Source organism: Balaenoptera musculus, chromosome 20 (assembly GCF_009873245.2).
Source record: "Balaenoptera musculus isolate JJ_BM4_2016_0621 chromosome 20, mBalMus1.pri.v3, whole genome shotgun sequence".
NCBI classification, from domain to species: Eukaryota; Metazoa; Chordata; class Mammalia; order Artiodactyla; family Balaenopteridae; genus Balaenoptera; species Balaenoptera musculus.
The window spans coordinates 36,963,977-36,981,480 of record NC_045804.1 but is presented as its reverse complement, the minus strand read 5'-3'; the positions used below and the strand labels follow the sequence as shown (position 1 = coordinate 36,981,480).

Sequence of the window (17,504 nt, the reverse complement as noted above, 5' to 3'; positions counted from 1 at the left end):
ATCCAAGTTTCTTTAAAAAAATCTGTCAAATGATGTTTGAGTGGATTCTTTTTTCCTACTCTCAAATGTCTTGGAAGCTAAGGAAACATTTTAAATTATTTTAATTTTAAAACTTTTTAAAGGTAATATAGTGAGCATGCTAAAATTGATAATTTGAGGAATTTATTCTACGTAGAATATTACAATAAGCCAATAATAACATCAATAAATGGATATCATTTATTTAAGAAAAGAGAGAATATATGTACAAAGTTAAAAATGACTATAATCCTATCCCTTGAATAAACACTATGAAATTTTGTGTTCCTCTAATTTTTTTCAACACATAAACAAATGTACACATATACCAATGTACACATATATTCCTCCATTTAAAAACAACAGGATTATATTATTCATACTACTTTGTAACAAGCTTTTTATTCTCCCCATGTGCTCTCTACCTCAGTATACACAGCATCCTCATTCTTTCCTTTTTTTTTTTTTTTCTGGCCACGCTACGTGGCATGTGGGATCTTAGTTCCCCAACCAGGAATCAAACCCATGCCCCCTGCAGTGGAAGCACGGAGTCTTAACCACTGGACCACCAGGGAAGTCCCAGCATCCTCATTCTTTCTAACTGCACTATGATATTCCATTCCTGATTGATTTGCATATAGTTGTTTCCAATTTTTGCCATCATAAACCATACTGTACTTAATATCCCCAAATAGAATTTTCTGCACAGTCAACAAGCATTGCTGTAGGAAAAAAAAAAATTTAATGGTATTGTGGATTAAAGGGTATGAGTTATCTGAATCATTAAACCATGACAATCTAGTAAGTGAAAATGAATGTTAATTTTTAAACCTTTTTACTGAAGTATAACATACACACAGATGAGTGCACAATTCATATTTAAAATATAAAGCTCTAAGAGGTACAAACTATTATGTACAAAATAAGCTACAAGGATATATTGTACAACACAGGGAATATCACCAATATTTTATATGAATTATAAATGGAGTATAACCTTTAAAAATTGTGAATCACTATACTGTACACCTGTAACTTGTATAATATTATACAGCAACTATACTTCAATAAAAAATATATATAATTTAGGACTTCCCTGGTGGAGCAGTGGTTTAGAATCCGCCTGCCAACGCAGGGGACACAGGTTCGAGCCCTGGTCCGGGAAGATCCCACATGCCACGGAGCAACTAAGCCCGTGCGCCACAACTACAGAGCCTGTGCTCTAGAGCCCGTGAGCCACAACTACTGAGCCCACGTGCCACAACTAATGAAGCCCACGCGCCTAGAGCCCATGCTCCACAACAAGAGAAGCCACCACAATGAGAAGCCCACGTACCGCAACAAAGAGTAGCTCCCGCTCGCAGCAACTAGAGAAAGCCCACGTGCAGCAACGAAGACCCAATGCAGCTAAAAATAATTAATTAATTAATTAATTTAAAAATATATGTATATAATTTAAAAAAGAAAATGAAAGAATAAAATGTAAAGCTCAATAAATTTTCACAAAGTGAACACACCCATAACCAACATGCAGATCATAAAATAGAGTATTATCAGAATCCCAGACATCTCCCTCTGTGCCCCTGCATAGTCACTATCCTCCAAGGATAACTGCTCCTGACTTACAATACTTGTGATTAATTTTGCCTGTTTTTGAACTTTAAACAAATGAAATCACACTACATATCCACATTTTCCAAACTGCACCAAGGTTTCCTGGGGCACTGCAAGATATTTTAAGTTTGAAAGAAACAATATTCCACATCTGTATTAAACCATGCCAAATACTAGATTGCTATATTCCTTTCAACAACATCTTATCTTTGTGAAGCAGCATTTTCAGTGGTTGCTATAATAAAAGTAATGTGCAAAAATCATTATGAAACAGAAAATGGAATGGTGGTGACCAATCCGATTCCAAGATGTGAGAAGTTGTACAGTGCCCAACAAACACACAACCCAGTAATAAGTAATTGTGGTTATTTAAGAACGAAGTACACTACTCTTTGTTCTTTCAATTTTTGTGCACTATTCTTTTAATGGCTCTTAAGTTGTTAGGACATAAGTATTACTAACTGTTTATATCTACTTAATGAACAGAACTGTTAGGTATTTCTTTTGGCCTAAGGGTGCTATGAGGGGAGAGTTTGGGAGCCTCTGATACATACTCCTATGACTGATTTCTTTCACTCAATATCATTTGTGAGATTCATCCATATGGTTTATAACAGTTGCAATTCATTCATTTTCATTGCAAAATATTCCACTATATAGCTACTCCATAACTTATTTATTAATTCTCCTACTGATGGACATTGGGATAGTTTCCACTTTTTGGTTATCATGAATAGTATTGCTATGAACTTTTTTTTTTTTTTTTGGTCACACTGCACAGCTTGTGGAATCTCAGTTCCCCAACCAGGGATTGAACCTGGGCCATGGCAGTGAAAGCACCAAATCCTAATCACTAAATAACCAGGGGACTCCCTGAATGTTCTTAAGTGTATATATCTTGAGATGGAATTATGGGGTATATATACGTTCAGTTTTAGTAGATGATGCTAGTTTTCCAAAATGGTATATCAATTTACATTCCCACTAACAGTACATGAGAGTTCTGATTGCTCCATATCCTTACCAACACTTTTTTCTTTTTCATTTAGTCATTCTGAGGAAAGTACAGGAGGGCAGCGATTTCCCTGAAGACAAAATGAGGTTGAGCATTTTTCCAAATGTTTGACAGGTCCTTGGAATGTCCCCTTTTGGATGTCTATTGAAGTTATTTCTCCATTTAAAAAAATGGGTTATTTTCTTAATTTCTAGTTCTTTAGATGCAGGATGATTCCTTTGTCAGATATATGTGCTTCAAATATCTTCTACTCTGTGGCATGGCTTTTCCCTTTTTTTAAAATAAATTTATTTATTTACTTTTATCTTTGGCTGTGTCGGGTCTTCGTTGCTGCATGTGCGCTTTCTTTAGTTGCGGTGAGCGGGGTCTACTCTTCGTTGCTGCTGTGCGCGGGCTTCTCACTGCAAAGGTTTCTCTTGTTGTGGAGCGTGGGCTCTAGGTGCGCAGGCTTCAGTAGTTGTGGCGCACAGGCTCCAGAGCGCAGGCTCAGTAGATGTGGCGCACGGGCTTAGTTGCTCCGCAGCATGTGGGATCTTCCTGGACCAGGGCTTGAACCCATGTCCCCTGCATTGGCAGGCAGATTCTTAGCTACTGCACCACCAGGGAAGCCCTGGCTTTTCCCTTTTGATGGTATCTATCTATCTATTTATGGCTGAATTGGGTCTTTGTTGCTGCGCGTGGGCTTTCTCTAGTTGCAGTGAGCGGGGGCTACTCTTCATTGTGGTGCGCGGGCTTCTCGTTGTGGTGGCTTCTCTCGTTGCGGAGCACGGGCTCTAGGTGCACGGGCTTCAGCAGTGTGGCGTGCAGGCTCAGTAGATGTGGCGCACGGGCTTAGTTGCTCTGCAGTATGTGGGATCTTCCTGGACCAGGGCTCGAACCGTGTCCCCTGCACTGGCAGGCAGATTCTTAACCACTGCGTCACCAGAAAAGCCCCAGCTTTTCCCTTTTAATGGTATTTTTTATGAAGAGATGTTCTTGATCTTAATGTAGTCCAATTTTTCAAGTTATCTTTATATTTAGCTCATTTGTATCCTATTTAATAAATCTTTGCTGACACACTGAAAACTTTTTTTCCTAAAAAACTGTTTTTTCACACTTAGATCAGCAATCCACCCAAAACTGGTAACTGTGTATGATATAAGGTAAGCTCGTGATCCTTCTCCCCCTACATGGATATCTAACTGACCAACACCATTATTTGATTCTCCTTTCTCCACTGTACTGCTGTGTCACTTTTATTATAAACCAGGTGACAGTATACATGTGTCAGTCTGTTTCTGGACTGTATTGCTCCATTGGTCTATTTGTCTACCCGTGTGCCAAAACCATCTTATCTTGTTACAGCTTGATATTTGATGGTGTAAGTCCTCCAGATTTTCTTTCTTCTTCATGGTTGACTTGGCTTGACACTGCATTTTAATTTGCATTTCATCTGAACATCTTTTGATATTTATTATGATTAGTATTAGATGTTTTCTTCTTGTATGAGCTAGCTGTTCAGGTCTTCTGAAAATAAGTTGGTTGTCCTTTACATACTAATTAGTATTAGATCTTTCTGTATTTAGGAAATTCACCCCTCATGTGACAAACGTTGCCATTTGCATAGTCTTTTTAAAAAATGTGCTTACAATTTTCCCCCTATTATTTATTTATTGTAATATTTTATATTACAATAATTTTTATATTTATATATTTATAAATATATTTTAATATTTATATATTTATATTTTATAAATATATATTTTATATTTTATATTTTTATATTTTAAATAATAATTGTAATAATTTATTGTAAAATTTACAATTTTCCCCCTATTATTTATTTATTTATTATTTATTTATTTATTAATTTATTTATTATTTATTATTTATTTATTATTATTTATTTATTTATTATTCCCCCTATTATTTATTTATTTTTGACTGTGTTGGGTCTTCGTTTCTGTGCGAGGGCTTTCTCCAGTTGCGGCGAGCGGGGGCCACTCTTCACCATGGTGCACAGGCCTCTCGCTGTTGCGGCCTCTCCCGTTGCGGAGCACAGGCTGCAGACGCGCAGGCTCAGTAGTTGTGGCTCACAGGCTTAGTTGCTCCGTGGCATGTGGGGTCTTCCCAGACCAGGGCTCGAACCCGTGTCCCCTGCATTGGCAGGCAGATTCCTAACCACTGCGCCACCAGGGAAGCCCTCCCCCTATTTTTTAATGTACTCAAAAGTATCAATTTCTTTTTTTCCTCCTGGGTTTTGGTTTCAGGCTTAGAAAAGCCTTCTCTATGCCAAGACAGCATTAGTGTTGGCAAGATGAGTAACAAGAGGACTTCACGTTTTACATTACTCATTTTTGTAATGTTTGACATTTTTTAAATTTGTAAATTACCTCAATAATTTCTTTAAAAAAGAATTTCAGTCATTTCCCACTGTAAGATATTGACCCAATAATTTATTCTGATACTTTTATGATTTCATTTGCCATATTTAAATCTTTAATTCACCTGGAATTCATTTTGGTATAAGGTGTGAAGTGGAAGTCTAACATTCCCCCTAAATAACCAATTTTCCCCCATTTATTTAAAATACAGCACTGTCCTATAACTTTATTATGTAATATATTCTTAAATATGCTTTGGTTTCTATCTAGTCTGTCTACTATGTTCTATAAATCAATTTCCCTCTTTGCTGTTCTTGTGCCAATACCATGTTGTTTTAAAATATACAGCCTTCTAATACACTTGACTATCCTAAATACTGTACATCTTAAAAATTTCCTTGGCTCATTTATTCTCATGTAATTAATTCCTCCACATAAACATATTTAATCAATTTCCTATACCCAATAAAATTCTGAGATTCTGATTCAAGTTGTAATAAATTCACAGCTTAAACTGACAAGAGTGGACATATTTATAACATATTACCTTCCCATCCAGATACGTGGTATGGCTGGCTATTTATGTTTTTTTATGCCCTGCCTCCCCTAAAGTTTTTGCTCTCAATTTATTAATCCTAAGAGTTTTTTTATGTGAAAAGAATATTAACTCTTTGGCTGTCAAATATGTTGCAAGAATTTTTTTTCAATTTGTTACCAGCCAATTTAAAAAAATATTAGTTGAGGCTGTATACAACTAAGAATAGAAATAAACACAGAAAAAGAAAAAATTAATTCAACTCTAATACTAAATCAGGCATTAATCCGTATGGTTTTCAGCCTGAGACTTATAATAATTTTTAAAAATCCCAAATTATTAAGTTTAAGACTAAAAACAATAAATAGAACACATTATGGCAACACTTCACTGGGTCAAAACTTAACTCTATGGAAAATTCTGTAATTGGAACAGGATAAAATAGACCATTCAGCAGTTACAATAAAAAGAAAAGTTCATAAACTTCACTCTTTGAAGAACCCAGCCCTTCACTCTATTTGCCTTCAGTTGGTCTACAATTTTACAATTCTTTCTATTCACTTTATCTACTTCTATACCCAAATTGTTGAGTACCCTTAGAGAAAACCCATTCTGATTCAAAGACATTATCCTGTAGGATACTGTTTTATGGAACCATCTATATCTCCTATCATTTTTTTTAAACATATTTTTACTGAGCCTCCCTTTCTATATAACTTAGCAGCCATTTCCAACTTCTGTTTAGCCTTTCTACATAAAAGCCACCACTCCTATCCCTTATTCTCAGCAGATGATCTTACCTCTTAATTCATAACTACCATTCTTTGCAAACTTAGTTATGTAGACACTTTATGTCTTTAACTCTTTGCGTCTGATCTTAGAGGAAGAAGTATTCCTTCCTCAACTCCAATGTAAGACTAATACCTTGGACTTCCCTGGTAGCGCAGTGGTTAAGAATCCACCTACCGGGCTTCCCTGGTGGCGCGGTGGTTGAGAATCCGCCTGCCAATACAGGGGATACGGGTTCGAGCCCTGGTCTGGGAAGATCCCACATGCCGCAAAGCAACTGGGCCCGTGAGCCACAACTACTGAGCCTGCGCGCCTGGAGCCTGTGCTCCGCAACAGGAGAGGCCGCGATAGTGAGAGGCCCGCGCACCACGATGAAGAGTGGCCCCCGCTCGCCACAACTAGAGAAAGCCCTCGCACAGAAACGAAGATCCAACACAGCCAAAAGTAAATAAATAAATAAATAAATAAATTTAAAAAAAAAAAAAAAAAAAAGAATCCACCTACCAATGCAGGGGACACGGGTTCGAGCCCTGGTCCAGGAAGATCCCACATGCCATGGAGCAACTAAGCCCACGCACCACAACTACTAAGCCTGTGCTCTAGAGCCCACGAGCCACAGCTACTGAGCCCGCGAGCCGCAACTACTGAAGCCCGCGCACCTAGAGCCCATGCTCCGCAACGAGAAGCCACTGCAGTGAGAAGCCCGCGCACTGCAACGGAAGAGTAGCCCCCGCTCGCAGCAACTAGAGAAAGCCCATGCGCAGCAACCAAGACCCAATGCAGCCAAAAATAAATAAATTAAAATAAAAATAAAAAAAAAAAAGACTAATACCTTAATTTATGCAAGGTGAAGGAAGGGGCAAGGCTTATTAATTTAAGGCTCCTACACAAGGACTCTGCTCCATAATTTATTTCCCGCCTTACCTGTATATTCAACCTCTCATTCCGTTTTGGTTTCTGCCATTCAGCCAATAAATACATTCTAACATCTTCCATTCTTTAAAAACAACAACTTTCACATTTTACCCTTTCTACATATCAATACCTCTCTCCCTTCCCTTTTTAGGGAGCAGTCAGCATGTCTACTTCTTCACCTCCCATTCATTCCATAACCCCATTTCCTAAAGCTTTATGACTGTGCCTTCACCTGAAGCTACTGACAAAAACTAACACAGTGACACTGGACTATGGTGAATCAGGATGGGGAAATTTTTGATTGCACAAATACTATTATTTTGTCTATGACTATGCCTATTGATGGAAGTTGGGACAGCTGGAGGGAGGGATCTGACTGTGAGTTTCTCCTTGGCTCTAAATTGGAGAAAAGTGGAAACTGTAAACATTAAGCAAGAAAGCAAGGTACACAGGAACTAAATACTAGACCTAGACTAAATTACTTAACTTTCTCACCTATAAAACAGGGTTATACCCCACTTTACAGTTTAATTGTGAGGCTTAAACAAAATAACTGTGTAAAAGCACTTACAGTTCCAGGCACATGTTAAACACCCTCCTTCACCTTAGCACAGTGCCATATTCCCTACAGGCACACAACTGTTAAGGAGTACAAGTGTACCAAAAAAGACACCATATTAAAACTTTGTGGACTACGTGAAACAGAAAATGTGGCAAAAGCACCATCTGTTCATACTCACTATTAATAATACACAAATGAAAAGCTTCAATTAGAAATGAAAGTTACAGAAGATATCCAAGTACTTTGAGGGAATTCAACCACTAAATATACTTTGATTAAACTTCCAATGATTTTCTCTAAAAAGTGTAAAAGATTACACGCGATTTATTAAAATAGATAGAGTTAGCATACACAAAAAGCTGCAGTTTCCCGGGTAGAGAAAGAGATCCAACTCATCCTTCCTGGGAGGAATGAATCTTAAATATACAAAACTTCCTTAGATATGCACAAAAGTAAATCAATGTATCAAAGGGATCTGGAATAAAGGGAGATTTTTCTCTAACTTCCCCTCCCCCCAAATAATAACATAAATGACCAAAATGAATATTCCCCAAATATCTAGGGGGGAAAAAATTTAATTGTTAGAATTGGTGTAAAGCAGCTGGATTTAGTAGAATGCAGCAAGTCAGCTGCTTTCTGAAAAAATATTCGGGGTGGAGAAAGCGGGCAACCTTCCCGATGAAACAACTGCCATAAAACATCATACATATATAAGAACATACACATCTGTTAAATATCAGTTTACAATGTTCCAGCCAACTTACAAATCAAGAGGAAGTGTTCAGATCTAAAAAATAAATCACACTTTACTTCTAGTCAAATTTTGCGTGGGTGGCTACAGGAGAAGAGGCGTTATCCACGCCGATTCAAGGCAAAGAGGACTGAATAATAAGTCCACTGTTCACATTCAAATGTGGGGGGAGAGGAAAAGGGAGGCTCCGAGTCCATAAAGTTCTCCTCCCTCTCTAAACACTGCAAAACTGTCCACGTCTAAAAACACTTACCCCTGAAACTACTTGGAGACTGACTTGGAAACTTTTTGTTCAGATTTCTGAGGGGGAGCGATTTAGGAATGCTGCAAGATTACAACTTGCAAATACATGAACATACTTTAAATTCTAAAGTTTTTTTTTTTAAGGATTTTCCCCCTTTCAAGTAGTTTATCAACACTCCCATGTTAATAAAACCCCCTATTCAACCCCCAGTATAAACAAAAACCAAAGCTTTAAAGGATATGCGAATAAGGCACACGACTACTTCCAATAATTGCTCAACTCCCTCCCAATTAGGAAGAAAAAGGTAAAGCTAAGGAACAAGAAGCAGGGGGAAAAAAAAAACCAAACAAACTTGGGAAGGAGGGCGGCGAGAAAAGAAACTAGAAAGGAGGGGAAAAGAGCAAAGAGAAGTCCAGCTGATGGTGACACTTAATTGGGAAGGGAGGGCAGAAAATATCCCGAAGACATAGGCTAGAAGGGAAGGATTGAGTGGGACAAGGGCGCAATAAAGGAAGTCCACGCAAAAGGCCTACCCAAAGGGGCCCCAATGTAGGAGGGAACACCAAAAGGGGAAAAAGACTCATTAGGAAGACGTATCCATCAAGGCCCAAGAGCTTGCGAGACAGAGGCTACCAGATGGGGTGTTTCTATATTGGTCACCCCGACACCGCCCCATATGTCTCGGAAGACGACCCTGCTACAAGGGGTAAGGGGTTAAACGCGGGGGTTCGCGGACGTGGAAGGGGGTGCGGCCCCAGGGGTTCCTGCAGGAGAGCAGAGCGCTGGCCCACGGTCCGTACCTTATAGTAAACATCGAACTGAATGTTCTCGGGTAAGGAGCGGATGTCTCGGCGTGAGCGGATGTAGTTGTCCACGACAGCGGAGATGGCGGTGTTATAGAGGGTCTCTGGGATCCACTCTAGTTCCACGGCCGCCATCTTCCTTCCCTCCTCCTCCGCCTCCTCCGCCTCCTCCTCCCGAAGGCCCCCGCCTCCCTCCGTAGCGAACTCCTCGGCGGCCCCGGAGGATTCCCAGGGGTGGCGGCGGCCACGCGGGCACACAGCAGAAGGGCGCGGCTGCCCTGGCTCCTCCGGGCAAGCTGGGGGCGGCGGGCGCGGGCGCAGGCCCGTGTGGAGAGCGGGCCAGGGATCCGGGGGCAGCCGGGCCGAGGCCTCACATTCCGTGTTTGCGAGCACCCTGGGATCCGTCCCAGTGCCTCTCTCTGCAGGGGCGGGACTACGTGTGCGGCGTCATGACGTCAGCGTACGCCGACGCGCTGGAGGGAAGGAATGCGGCAGGCGAAAAACTTGGGAAGAAAAGATCCGTGATCCCGCCCTCGGGGAACATACTTTCCGAGGGCGCTGGAGTTCAGTGGATGGGGGTGAACTTTTTTCACTGCGACAAGTTATGACAGGTTTTTAAGCAGCTCCTTCCGACCGGCCGCATCAGTCCTTTCAGCCAGTCCTACTTCGGGGGTTCTTAGGCACGGACCCTTTCCAGGCTCAGGTAGAAGTTTGGTTGCAGTTATCAGTCCATTAAAAATCATGCATTCAGAGAAGTAACATTACTCTGGAAACCCTCCCTTAGACTCCGGTCCCTAAGCCAAGTTAGGAACCTTCGGCCTAGGAACTAGGGATCAGGATGGAAGGGAGACTTGCACTGTGTAACCATTTGCCCTGTTTGAACTTTACTATGTTTCTTTTTCTAAATGAAACTTACCAAAAAAAAAGGGGGGGGCGGGGAAAGAACTGCTTTAGAAGAGTTTGGTGGGAAGGTTAGACTTATTATGGAATTACAAATAGTGGTGAGAGAAAAAGGGCTAAATGGTAACTGTGGTATGACTGTGGTAAAACAGAAATGAAGATATCTGTTTCCTTCCGTCCTCAGCCTGAATATCTGCTACTTATGTAACTTAATTTTCCAAGTCTGCGATTTCAAGAACTTTATGCAACATCTTTCTGCTCTAGGAATTTAACAAGGAAATTACTGGCCATAATTGGTGACACTGTCAATCTCGTAGTCACGCTGTAGCAATGTAAAACCTGAAAACAATGATGATAATGTGCTGACATTTAGAGTTAAAGGAATTGGAAGTGGCTCTTCCAGTTCACCCTGCTATTTCAATGTTAAATGGTTAAATAGTTTGGTAAGAAAGAAAGAAGGAAACACACTTAGTCCTCTTCTCAGTCTATACGGTTCTTACTCTGTAGTGCATGAACCTGGGAAAGCTGTGGTTGGCCTTAAGGTAGGGTTGCCAGAATTGGCAAGTAAAAAAATACAAATGCCCAGTTACATTTTAATTTCACATAAACAACGAATCCCTACCTTAAGGCACTAAATCCAGAATTAGAATCCATCTGCAGGCCAGGCCCTTGTTAACCAGATGAACAGAGAAACTAGTGGAAACTAGGCCATTTTTGTTGCGGACTGTCCTCAATTGAGGGAAGAAAGCTTCTCCCTTGTACTCTAGAAAATTAACGAGTCCCAGCAGAGCTGGTATTTGAACTCAATAATTATATAAATACTGCCTTTCATATTCTGGATGATAGCATAACATCTGAGTTTTCAGTGGTCAGGGTCAGATCATGAAGGGGCTAATGTGATGCTAATGACCTTGGACTTCATCTTGGAGATGATAGGGGATCCTTAAAGGATTGTAAGGAAGCAAAAGATTTGTGTGTCAGCAAGAAGACAGTAATCATCTATGACCAGCAGAGCCGGAGGAAGATCTCGAATCATGCACTCCCAGCTACAGGAGGATAGAATACAGAAGAGGCCTGCTAAACTGTCATGGCCATCTATACATTTTGGCGGACAGAGGTCCTTTGTGTCACAATGTTATCGCTACAGTCCACCAAATCTCTAACCCTTGACTACTGGTGGCCTCAAATTTGGCAGAAAGCCTTCCACTATACAGAGCTATATGAGACATGAACTTGGTCCAGAAAGAATCCTGAAAATCCTAAGAGGCAATACACATTTTGACCATTTTTAAATTGCAGGTTCTCCCTTCATTGAGCTGTGGGGGTCTAAGTATTGAGCAATACCTTGCTCTTGACTCTGGTTGGACTGTGTCTGTTTCAACAAATGGAGTACAGCAGAAGTGATGCTAGGCCAGAAAAGGCCATATGGAGTCTATCTTGTTCTCTGGAATACTCACTCTTGGATTCCTGAGCCACCATGTAAAAAGATGAACTACCCTGAGGCCACCATGCTCTGAGTAAGCCCAAGTCACATGGAGAGGCTACACGTAAGCACTCCCGGTCAACAATCCCAGCTGAATGCAGCCTTTGAGTCATCCCAGCTCAGGTACCAGTTGTTTCAGTGAAGAAACCTCCAGATGATTCCTCATCTCTAAGACATTTGAGTTACCTTCAGCCACTCCATTCTTTCCAGATGAGGATCCAGCATCAAGGAACTGATTGAGACAAGTATCCCTGCTCTGGTCTGAATTCCTGACCCACAGGAGCATAATAAAATGGTTCTTCATTTATATCACTAAGGTTGTAGTGGTTATGCCACAGCAGGTCACTGGAACACCCCATTCCAATCCCCTAAATTTCCCAGGAACCCATCACTTTAGACTCCATAGTCAACCTATTCCCTCTCAGGGCTATACATTACTAAACATATGAATTCATTCATGAGAATGAGACAATTCATAACCTGTGTTGGACAGTTTTCTTAACTTTCTGACAATGGCTCTGCTATACTACTTATAAGAGTGAACTGCATAACCAAAGAGAATCAGAATGGAAACAATGATTCTTGTCCTAAATTTGAAGAGCCTTTTTCAGAGCCCTCCATGTCTAAATCCACATAATCAACACCCATCAACCACAGGCCAACCATCACATGGACCTCATAAATAGAGTCATCAAGGCACACGTATGGCAGCACACATCACATAGGCAGAATGACTGGGTCCTGATACTTGCAACCATCAAAGAACAGAGCAAGGCTTTGCCAAACAGTTCTTGTCACTTAGGGAAACAATGAAGATAGGAAATCCTGCCCAGTTCTCATCCCTCAGTACCATTACCCACATCTGCAGAAAACTCAGGAGTTTTTTGGACATGTTCATAGTTACTATGCATCTTGTCTTGACCCCTTTAAATTCACCCTGCTTGCTACGTGTGGCTTCCCGTCTCCAAAGTTAATCCAAACAGCTACCTACTAGGATGCTCCCCCAATTCTTGATCTCTACTGTCTTCATTAACATACATAACACCCCCATTTGGCCCTAAGAGCAATAGAAAATAAAACCTATCATTTGCCAGTCCTTATTTTGAGGAAATCCACTTGGAACCTGCTCTGTATGCAGTCCGTCTACTCACCCTGACAATCAGAAGTAGAGAATTAGCATAGAAGGTCTGAGTGGTTTTGTATTTGTGCTGCTGGTGCTGGTCCAGTGCATGGAATAAAGGCTTAAGGGTCATTCTTGGAAAGACAAACATGTAATCAATAATCACATTATAATGTGAGAAATACCGTGATAGCGTTTGCACAGGATATCATGAGAGTAGTGAGGAGATAATGAATTGGTTTTGGATGTAATAGTCATATAAAAGTTCCAAAATAGGTCAATTCTCAAAGTATTTTCAGTTGCAATGAAGTTCATAGGAAAATATACACCTGAAACTAACACAACATTGTAAATCAACTATACTCCAATAAAATTTTTTTTTTTAATAAAGGCAATAAGAGTTAAAAAGAAGTTCAGGACTTCCCTGGTGGCACAGTGGTTGGGGATCTGCCAGCCAATGCCGGGGACATGGGTTCAAGCCCTGGTCGGGGAAGATCCCACATGCCGCGGAGCAACTAAACCTGTGAGCCACAACTACTGAGTCTGTGCTCTAGAGCACGCAAGCCACAACTACTGAGCCCACGTGCCACAACTACAGAAGCCCATGCGCCTAGAGCCTGTGCTCCGTAACAAGAGAAACCACCACAATGAGAAGCCCGCGCTCCGCAGCAAAATGTAGTCCTTGCTCACCACAACTAGAGAAAGCCCACGTGCAGCAACAAAGACCCAACGCAGCCAAATAAATAAATAAATAAATAAAATCCTTTTAAAAAGTTCATAGGAAAATAACACGAATAGATTTACTTGAGCAATACAGTGTAAGTGAGTTCATTTCACCTTGACACTATACCTCCAAGTTCTAGGAAATTTTCTAATTTTCAGAATGTAAAAAAAACATGCAAAATTGTGAAACAAAGTTGTGGTTCTTTATTTGTGACAGTGAAAAGTTTTAATTTTTCAATGAGATGGAAAATGGGAACAAAGTAAACTATACACAAAGTGATATAGTCATATAACTCTTGAGCCATCTTGTATAGATATTATCCTGCCTAAGGGCATTCCAATCACATCCAACTCCCCACCAAACTTTTTAGTCAAAATATACAAATGATACAGATTTTTAACCTAGAAGACAAAATATGTGGTGAGGTCATTTACTGAACTTAACAACATACTGAGGAGTTTGGGTCCAGTTTTGGATTTTTTAAGGATGAGGTTTCTATGAGATACACAGGCAGACTTGGGAAAGGTTTCAAGACGGGGGGGGGTGGGAAACTTGATAATTTTTGAGGATAGTTAAAGATAAGAGAGTAAAAAGAGTATATCAAAAGAGAGGGAGAATGTATAATTCAAGAGAAAAGAAAAAGTTAAAAGATCACATTATAATCTTCCATGTAACATCTCTTATAATGATATCTTATCTTATAATTTAATTACATCATGTGTGGATGCCTTATCTCCCCAACAGGCCTCTAAGCATCTTGAGGACAAGACAGTAAATGTTGTGGGGACTTCCCTGGTGGCGCAGTGGTTAAGAATCCACCTGCCAATGCAGGGGACACAGGTTTGAGCCCTGGTCCGCGAAGATCCCACAGGCCGCTGAGCAACTAAGCCCGTGCACCACAACTACTGAGCCTGTGCTCTAGAGCCCACGAGCCACAACTACTGAGCCCACATGCCACAACTACTGAGTCTGCGTGTCTAGAGCCTGTGCTCTGCAACAAGAGAAGCCACCGCAATGAGAAGTTCGCGCACCGCAATGAAGAGTAGCCCCTGCTCACTGCAACTAGAGAAAGCCCATGCGCAGCAACGAAAGACCCAAAGCAGCCAAAAATAAATAAATAAAATAAATAAATAAACAGTAATTCCACATTTCCCCCTCTTCCCAGCCCCTGGTAATTTCTAATCTGCTTTCTGTCTCTGTGGGTTCACCTATTCTAGGTGCCTCAAATAAGTAGAATCATACAATATTTGTTCTTTTGTGTCTGGCTTATTTCATTTAGCATGTTTTCAAGGTTCATCCATGTTGTACCTTGTATCAGAATTTCATTCCTTTTTAAGGCTAAATAATACTCAGTTGTATGTATATACCACATTTGTTTATCCATTCATCTGTTCATAGACATTTGGGTTGTTTCCACATTTTGGCAATTGTGAATAACGCTATGAACAAAGTATACAAATATATATATATATATATTTATATATATATATATATCTGTTTGAGTCGTTTTCAATTCTTTTGGGTGTATACCTTGAAGTAGAATTGCTGGATCATATGGTAATTCTACTTCTAACTTTTTGAGGAACTGCCAAACTGTTTTCCACAACAGCTGTACCATTTTATATTCCCACCAGCAATGCACACACGTTCCAATTTCTCCACATCTTCACACTTGTTATTTTCCATTTTTTGGATAATTAGCCATCCTAATGAACACGAAGTGGTATTAAAATATCTTTGTATTCCACAAAAATTCACATTAGAGTGATCAGCTAGCCCAATAAGAAGACAAAGTGTATTAAATACATAGCTGAAGACACTAAAGATATGTTGGAAAAAACATTTAGGCAATACATATCAAGAGCCTTAAAAAATGTGCAAATTCCAACTTAATTTATAGAGGCTTCCTCACATGTTTAAACTGACATATGTATAAAGATGTTCATACAGTTTGTTTACGTGGTAAGATACTCATTTTAAAATATGAACAACAACCCTTCCCCCCACTGAGGCAGTGGATAGAATGGTTCTATGCTCATTTGTTTTAAATGAGAGGACACAGAAGAGGGAAACAAGGATCCTTTTCTTTGCTTGTGCATTTCAAAAGTCTAGGCCCTGCAGGGGAATAGAAAGAACTTATATACATAGACAACACAGTAGATTTGATGAAAACAGTTTCCCCATCCCTTACACAAGCCCGTTTTTGCTGGAAAGGAGAAAGGAAGAAGGGGGAAAGCCCAAAGTGGAAAGTATAGGAAACCGATTACGCAGAAGTGTCCTGTACCCTGTGCCTTCACCGCCTCCACCCCTCACCCCCACAGCCCTGCATGGGTCCTAGAGTAGGAAAGAAAAAAAGATTTGGGGCGGGGGAGCATTGAATGCAGAAGGTCTACTTTCATAAGTATTAGAATCCATAAAGGGAGTAAGAACACATAGTAGGAAATGCGGCTTAATAGGCCCAGGCAGATGGGCCTTAGACAACATCACAGGGCACCCCAGCATGATATGGGAGTGGTATAATGACTACCTGGGGATAACCGGCATTTGTGAAGGGCTTTGAGCAACCCAAGAGTTGCTCAGAACAGCAGAATGATTTCTGTGTACCCAAGATCCTGAGACAGCCTCCCAGAGCTGGCCACTGGCAGCCTGTCACAGGGGCTGACAATTCCAATGTAACAGAGAGTGCCCTTAACGGAGGAGAGAGAGAAATCTGTCTCTCAAGAAGCTCTGAGATCCAAAAGCAGTGATGGGCATGGACCATCTCGGAAAAGCTGATCACTAGCAAGATAAAACAGCTCCAACCATTTTTGGTCCTTGGATCACACGACTCAAGATTCAAATTCCAAGGATAGAAGGTCATACTGGCTAGCTTGGGTCACATGTCCAACTTTGGCCAGAGGAGGACAAGGCAATATATAAGACTATTCACCAAGATTATATCAAGTAGATGGTGACCTAAATGGGAAGGAAGTCCAAAAAGGAGGGGATATATGTATACATATAGCTGATTCACTTTGCTGTACAGCAGAAACTAACACAACATTGTAAAGCAACTATACCCCAATTTAAAAAAAAAATGTGGGGCTTCCCTGGTGGCACAGTGGTTAAGAATCTGCCTGCAATGCAGGGGACATGGGTTCGATCCCTGGCCCGGGAAGATCCCACATGCCGCGGAGCAACTAAGCCCGTGTGCCACAACTACTGAGCCTGCGCTCTAGAGCCCGTGAGTCACAACAGCTGAGCCCGCGTGCCACAGCTACTGAATCCCATGTGCCTAGAGCCCGTGCTCTGCAACAGGAGAAGCCACAACAATGAGAAGCCTGTGCGCCACAACGAAGAGTAGCCCCCTCTCGCCGCAACTAGGGAAGGCCCGCACACAGCAACGAAGACCCAACACAGCCAAAAAACAAACAAAAAAAGAAAACAAATAAATAAAATAAATTTATTTTAAAAAAATGTGTTCAATGAACATACACTGTATTCCAGACCATATTCTGGATATGGGGATCCAAAAATAAATAAAACAGGTTAAAAAAAAAGACTATCTCAAGTACAAAAGTGGTAGTTACCTAAGAAAATAACATCAGATGATATTACCAAAAGATGAGGTCAGAGATAGCTGGCAAACAAAAACTACAGATGTATACCACAGCTGAAGTCACCAAGTG

The 17,504-nt window shown here is 40.6% G+C and overlaps 1 protein-coding gene across 1 annotated transcript in view; it reads right to left on the bottom strand.

Annotated features, from left to right (window-relative positions):
* The window catches only part of APPBP2 (amyloid beta precursor protein binding protein 2), a 71,591-nt gene extending 61,566 nt beyond the window's left edge, over positions 1-10,025 (bottom strand). The window contains exon 1 of the mRNA XM_036836709.1: positions 9,607-10,025. Coding sequence (XP_036692604.1) covers positions 9,607-9,744 — 138 coding nt within the window. The 5' untranslated portion in view covers positions 9,745-10,025. The remainder of the gene's footprint in view (positions 1-9,606) is intronic.
* Between the last annotated feature and the right edge of the window lie 7,479 nt (positions 10,026-17,504).